The following is a 6,000-nucleotide window of genomic DNA, read 5'->3' as shown; positions in this document are numbered from 1 at the left end:
TCATCACCCCCATGCTGGTCACTGCCTCTCCTGCCCTGGACAAAGGTCCCAGGGGCCTTTCCAACACTGCCACCCAGAGAACCAGCCCTGACCACCCTTCGGCTCCAGCCCAGCAGGCCTGGCTGCCTACAAGAGTGGCAACAAGAGGGTCCCAGCCAGGGCACAGCAGGCTCTGGCATGAGTGTGTCTGCCACCCAGGCTTGTCATTGCAAGATTTTTGGGGATACTTGCTCACCCATCAGCACCGATGGCAGCTGACCCAGCCGGAGTCCCCCACGTCCCTGTCCCAGCCCTAAGCTCTCAATGTCAAACCCAACAGGCTCTCACCTCCTGCTCCCACCCACTCCCCGAGGAAACGGGTCCTCCGGTCTCCAAGTTCCTTTGAGGATGGTCATGTGCCCTGAGGGCTGCCCACAGACCCCCTCCTTCCTCGCTGGGAGAAACCAGGGCTCCCAGGCCCTCCTACAGCGTCTCCTCTGATGTCCCTGGCCCCCACCAAGTGCAGGAGCGGAGCACGAGAAAGAAAGACACAGAGCAGTTGCTTTTACAATAAATGCTCTATTATGTTCACTTGGGAGAACTGGGGACTCACAGACTTCCTGTGCCCAAATGAGGCCCCCCTGGGGGCTTCTGGCTTCAGGGATTATTGCAGGGATGGTGGCCAGACCAGGGAGAGGAAGGGGGAGGAGAGGTAGGGGGGGAAGGGGGAGGAGCAGGAAGGGAGGGAGGGAGCCTTGAGGGATGAGTAGGAGGGGTGAGGGAGCTTTCCCACCTCGGGGTCCCACTTCCCCTCATTCTCAGGGACGGGGGAAATCTACCTCCCACCTCCCACCCACTGGGATCCAGGGCCCTTGGGGGGTCACAGGAAGGGATGGAGCCTTGGAATGGGGGACCTGGCCTAGGGAGCACCAGCTGAGAGTCCTAAGATGCGGAGCCACCTGTACCTAGCTAGGGATGGGGGGCAGGAGAGAAGGGAGGATTTAGGACTGGGGCACTGAGATGGGGGGAGTTAGGGCTACGGGTACAAGGATGGGGGAAGGGAGAGTACTGAAACGGGGAGACAGGGCTGGGTGCTGGGGGTGGAGAAGGAGTGACTAAAGAAGTGGGTTCAGGGAGTTCGATTGTGACTCAGTGGGTTGGGGATCTAGTGTTAGCTTTGGTGCGGGTTCGATCCCCAGCTGGGGAACTTCCGCATGTGGTGGGTAGGTTCAGAGGAGTTTAAGGGGTGGGGGAAGGGGTGCAGCAGGGGGTTACATAAGGAAAGGGTAGGAGAATGGGACGGGCTACAGGCTGGTTACAGCTTCAGGGTGACAAAGAGGCACTAAGGATGTAACAGGAATATAAGAGCTTGAGGCCTAAGCCCCGGGGAAGGCCGTGGGCACTGGGAGAGAAGCCGTGTATCAGCACGAGGGCTGACACAGGAAGTTGCACTGGGACAGAGGTCTGACCCAGCACATCTGGTTTTCATAATAGCTACACGAGATGTCAGGACAAGGTTGCCACACTCATTTTACAGGTGACAAAACTGAGGTGTGGGGGCGTTACTGACTTGCCCAAGGTTTCCACAGTGAAAGAGCCTGGATTTGAACTAGGCTCCAGGTGGGTTTCACTCAAGCTGGGAGAAGACTGGAGGTCAGAGGGAAGTTGGATTTTTGCCCAAGGAAACCAGGAGACTGAGCCACACAAGTCCATGGCCATCTCTTCAAAGGCAGCTCAGACGGTTCCTCCCACTGTCGGGGGCTCACAGTGAAGAAGAGGCCATCTCAGGTCTGTGGATGTGCACCTGCCACAGATACGGGAGACAGGGAGTGAGAATAAGGAGCCGCCTTGCTGGCGCTGGCTTGGGGGTAGGGGTGGGGGTCACTGCCTCCTGGTCCCAGCCCAGCCCCCTGCCCTGGGAGGGGGACACCTGGGGCTGGACGTGGGAGAGTTCCTTACCAACCCCCTTCCCCCCTCACCCTCACATTGGTGTCCACCTTCTCCAAGGCCACATGGAGGTTTCCATCTTTAACTAGAAAGAGAAAAGAGGAGAAAGTGGGGAGGTGGGGGGCGGGGTGAGGGGGATGGAAGAGGTGGGGAGAGACAGAAATGTGAGGAAGGCAGGGTCTGAGGGGGCCCCTGTGACGCCCCCCCCCAGGGGTGCTGCTTGGGCCCTAGAAGGGCCGGGGGTGGGGGTGGGGGTGGCGTGGGGGGGAAGCCTCGAGGCAAGCTCCGGGCCTGAAGTATATGCTTTTCTTGGGCAAGAGAGACCCTCTGGTCCTGCCCAGGCAGAAATGGTGCCCAGGAAAGCCCCATCCCCTTTCCCCAGGAAATAGGACTCACCTGTTCTGTCATCCTCAAAACCCAAGTTTGAAAAAGTCCCCACGGTGCTCTCATCCCAGATCTCGAACCACTTCCTGTTGTCCCAGGACCTGTGTCGGAGCACCACGCTGCCGTCAGGGCTGGGCCACCCCATCTGGGACCTCTTTGCCCCCACCGCCCCCCGCCCCGTCTCCCCCCCGCCCCCCCCAGCGCACTCACTGGCCTCCGCCTTGGCCGCCCCTCCTCTGGGAGCGCGTGACGATGAAGCTCAGCGCCACCAGCAGCAACAGCAGCAGCAGCACCGAGGCTCCCGCCAAGCCTCCAACCAGCACCCTCCAGGGAATGCCCACCTCACAGCGCGGGCCGGAGAACCAGTGCGTAGCGGTGGAGAAGCAGCTGGAGGAAGGGGTCATAGGTCACGCCCACCCCCCCTCTTCCGGGCCCCGGGCCCAATGGGGGACAGGTGGGCGGGGCTCCACGAGGGGCGGGCCGAGGAGCGGGGCCTCACCGGCAAGTGGGGCCGCTCCGCTCCAGAAAGCAGCGGCCCTGATGGCAGTCGATGGCGTCGTCTACGCCCGTCGTGCATTTGGTGACACAGCGGAGCCGGTTCTCCTCCAGCAAGGGGAAGTAGAAGTCCTCGTAGCCCTCGGCAGCGGCCCGGCGACAGACGGCTGGGGGGTAAGTAAGAGTTGCTGAGGCCAAGACCTGGTCCGCTCTGCCGTGGGGCCTGGCTATAATGACTGAAAATGGGTGAGGACTGCATTTCCCAGAGTGGGGAGCGCAGGGGTTGACCCTGGGGGTAGATGAGGGGAGGGAAGGCCCCTCTCTCACCTTCCGGGCTGGTTCCCAAGTGGAAGCTAAAGACCAGGGCCAGAGAGGCAGCGCTGACGCCGCCTCACCACTCGCCTCCCCCGAAAGGTAACCACCCTCCTCCCTAGGGAATTTCCGTGGGCAGATATCCCTTATGGGAGGGGTCATGGCCTCCTGGGGCCACTCACCCCCTTTCCCCACCTCTCACCTTCCGGAGACAGCTCCGTCCTGGTATTGTTGTCCACCTTGATGGAGTCAGGCTTAAAACACAGGACTGGAGGGACACAGGGAGGGGCAGAGAGGGCCCTGTCAGTGTGAGGGAGGTGTGGATGGGCCACAAGGAAAGGCCCCTTTGGTCCCTCTTCTCCCCAAATTAGAAATAATCAGGGGTCCTCGGCAACCCTGGAAACCTTGGGTAGAACTGTCTCTTCCGCAGCCCAGAGGTTCTGGCCAGCCCCTCCTTAGCCCCATCCTTGACCCCATTGGCTGTGGACCTGTGTCTCTTCTCCCAACCTGCCAGAGGTAGCACAGGGCCAGCACCTGACCCCAAGAAGCCCCTGTCTGAGCTGGAGCAGGCTGGGATGGAGGCTATGACCCTGACTCCTCCCTGGAGCCCAAGGTCCCCAGCCTGTGCTCACCCTGGTCATTCTGGCAACCGCTTCCATCCTGGCTGACCTTCCAGAGCTCCTCCTTCAAGGCCACCTTCACCTTCTCATACTCACTCTCCAGCTGGGGGCTGAAGGGTAACTCGAGCAAGACCAGATAGTCCACCACAATGCTGCCATTCCTGAGGGGGGCAGGGGAGCAGGGGGCCTGAAAAGGTGCCCAAGTCCAGGCCACCATAGGCCTGTAGAAGTGCATTTGCGGAATAACCCTAAATATATAGGTGGTGGGTTGGAAGGAGATAGAGACAATGAATTGGGATTCCAGACACGCTATGTCCAGAAGGGGCTGCCAGCAACTCTGCCTCAGGAGGTACGACAAGAAATGATTGACATTCTCTTTTCATTACCTCAGGCCACAATCAAACCAGGCCCTCCTGGACTCTCTGCTTTATGCTTGCTGACCCATCCAGCAGACCAGGTACCAACCAGAGAGCTCAGCCATAAGCCAGACAGCAGGCGTCCCACCAGCCTTCACATACCACCTCCCTGTTATGTTCCAAGCAATTGTTCTCTTTCGTACATGCTTATAGAGGATGAGTGGCATCTCTCCTACAGAGAAATGACTCCAGAAAATAATAGCAAAATATCCCCCATGGAGTGGTCCCCTTGCGTCCTCCCTCCATCCCGCTTTATGAAATCTGATGATTCCAAAAGCAAAAGATGGCTTCTCCAGCCCTTCATTGGGCCCCCTCCCCGCCACTTGGCACAGCACCCGTGGCCCCAGAAGGGTCTCCTACCTCAGGGACAGGATCTCCACATCCTTGAAACCCTGCATGTTCTGATAAACCTTCTGCATCTGAAATGCCAAGGATCCTGGGCTCATGTCTGACCCTCCAGACCAGGGGCCACCCAGAAGCCCAAGTTCAAATCCAGCTGACTTTAATATAGGAAAGTTAATGTGGATTCTGCAGGTGTACCCAGTATAACCTCAAGGATCCTTAGCAGTGGAAGAGGGAGGCAGAAATCAAATCAACCTTTGAGTTCCCTCCCATTCCCCCTCACCTGATCCTGGAAGATGTTCCTGAAATCCCTGTAGGCCTTAGAAGTGTTGTCGCTGAGGTCCGGGGAGAACTCCTGGTCGACAGACACCTCCATGCGCACATCAGCGTCCACTGTGTCTGCACAAGGCATGCCCTGCTCTGGTCACTTCACCATCCACCCCTGTCTGATGTCACCACCACCCCAACCCAGAGGCTGCTCCCATGGCCCCTCTCCATGTTCCTTGAGGACTGACTGAATGGAAGGAGGGAGAGAGGTAGGAATTTTAGGATGAGATGTCCTTTGATGAGGGAAAAGCTGGAAGTCAGAATGTATGGCACTCAGGCCTCTCCCTCATCTGACCAGTGGGAGGTAGAATAATGGCCCCCAAAGATGCCTATGTCTGTTTCCCAAAACTTGGGAATATATTATGCTACCTGGCAGTGGCAAGGCAGAATCAGGGTTGCACGTGGAATTAAGGGTACTAACCAGCTGACTTTAATGTAGGAAAGTTAATGTGGATTCTGCAGGTGCACCCAGTATAATCTCAAGGATCCTTAGCAGTGGAAGAGGGAGGCAGAAATCAAAATCAGAAGAAGATGTGAGTATGGAAAAAGGGCACAGAGATGCACTGTTGCTGGCGTGGAAGATGGAGCATGGGGGCCTTGAGACAAGGTATGTGGGAAGCTTGGGAACCTGGGAAAGGCCCAGAAATGGATTCCTGCCTAGAGCCCCCAGAAAGAACCCAGCTCTGCCAACACCTTGATTTTAGCCCTGCAAGACTCATGCCGGACTGCTATAGAAATGTAATAAGTGTGCATTGTTCATCTGCTAAATTTATGATAATTTGTCACAGCAGAAATTAGAATTAATATGACTCCCAGCAGTCCAGACTGGGAGGCAGTCCCAGGGAAGAGAGTGGCCCCAGCTCTCTTCTGGAGGGGAGGATATGGGGGGGCGATAGCATGAGGGATAAGGGAGGGATGAAGGGATGAGGCAGAGTGGCCGGGTTCAGGGAGAGTCAGTGATACCTCCCAGGAAGAAGTGCAGACAGCAACTCACCCAGATCCATCTGTTCCACGGCAAACTCGCAGCGGGAGCCATAGAAAGTGCTGGGGCAGAAACAGCGGCTGTGCATCCAGGTGCCACCATTGTCACAAGTGCCTGAGTGTTCACAGGGGAGGGAAAAAAAAAAAAAAAAAAGAAGTTCCGGACAGGACAGGATTGACCTTCGTCACGGGAATTT

The 6,000-nt window shown here is 57.5% G+C and overlaps 1 protein-coding gene and 1 long non-coding RNA gene across 4 annotated transcripts in view; one reads left to right on the top strand and one right to left on the bottom strand.

The window, feature by feature from the left end:
* Positions 1–538: 538 nt before the first annotated feature.
* MUC3A (mucin 3A, cell surface associated) overlaps positions 539–6,000 on the bottom strand; it is a 54,666-nt gene continuing 49,204 nt past the window's right edge. For both annotated transcript variants that reach the window (XM_085016700.1, XM_021086253.2), the window contains exons 2-11: positions 5,817–5,918; positions 4,779–4,894; positions 4,514–4,572; positions 3,750–3,898; positions 3,320–3,385; positions 2,810–2,972; positions 2,521–2,697; positions 2,323–2,411; positions 1,959–2,011; positions 539–1,783 (exon numbers count right to left, since the gene is read on the bottom strand). In XM_085016700.1, coding sequence (XP_084872826.1) covers positions 1,742–1,783; positions 1,959–2,011; positions 2,323–2,411; positions 2,521–2,697; positions 2,810–2,972; positions 3,320–3,385; positions 3,750–3,898; positions 4,514–4,572; positions 4,779–4,894; positions 5,817–5,918 — 1,016 coding nt within the window. In that variant the 3' untranslated portion in view covers positions 539–1,741. The remainder of the gene's footprint in view (positions 1,784–1,958; positions 2,012–2,322; positions 2,412–2,520; positions 2,698–2,809; positions 2,973–3,319; positions 3,386–3,749; positions 3,899–4,513; positions 4,573–4,778; positions 4,895–5,816; positions 5,919–6,000) is intronic.
* Positions 2,771–6,000, top strand: part of LOC110259884 (uncharacterized) — a 59,038-nt gene continuing 55,808 nt past the window's right edge. The window contains exons 1-3 of one of the 2 annotated variants that reach the window (XR_014840191.1): positions 2,771–2,979; positions 4,129–4,194; positions 5,285–5,429. This is a non-coding gene — a long non-coding RNA (uncharacterized LOC110259884). The remainder of the gene's footprint in view (positions 2,980–4,128; positions 4,195–5,284; positions 5,430–6,000) is intronic. The other variant, XR_014840192.1, reaches the window with a different exon arrangement.

Source organism: Sus scrofa, chromosome 3, assembly GCF_054392235.1.
Source record: "Sus scrofa isolate SSC_HxYL_T2T_F1_AM1 chromosome 3, Sscrofa_HxYL_maternal_Yorkshire_Landrace_v2.0, whole genome shotgun sequence".
Lineage (NCBI taxonomy): Eukaryota > Metazoa > Chordata > Mammalia > Artiodactyla > Suidae > Sus > Sus scrofa.
The sequence above is the reverse complement of the archived record's forward strand: the minus strand, read 5'-3'. Positions and strand labels throughout refer to the sequence as shown.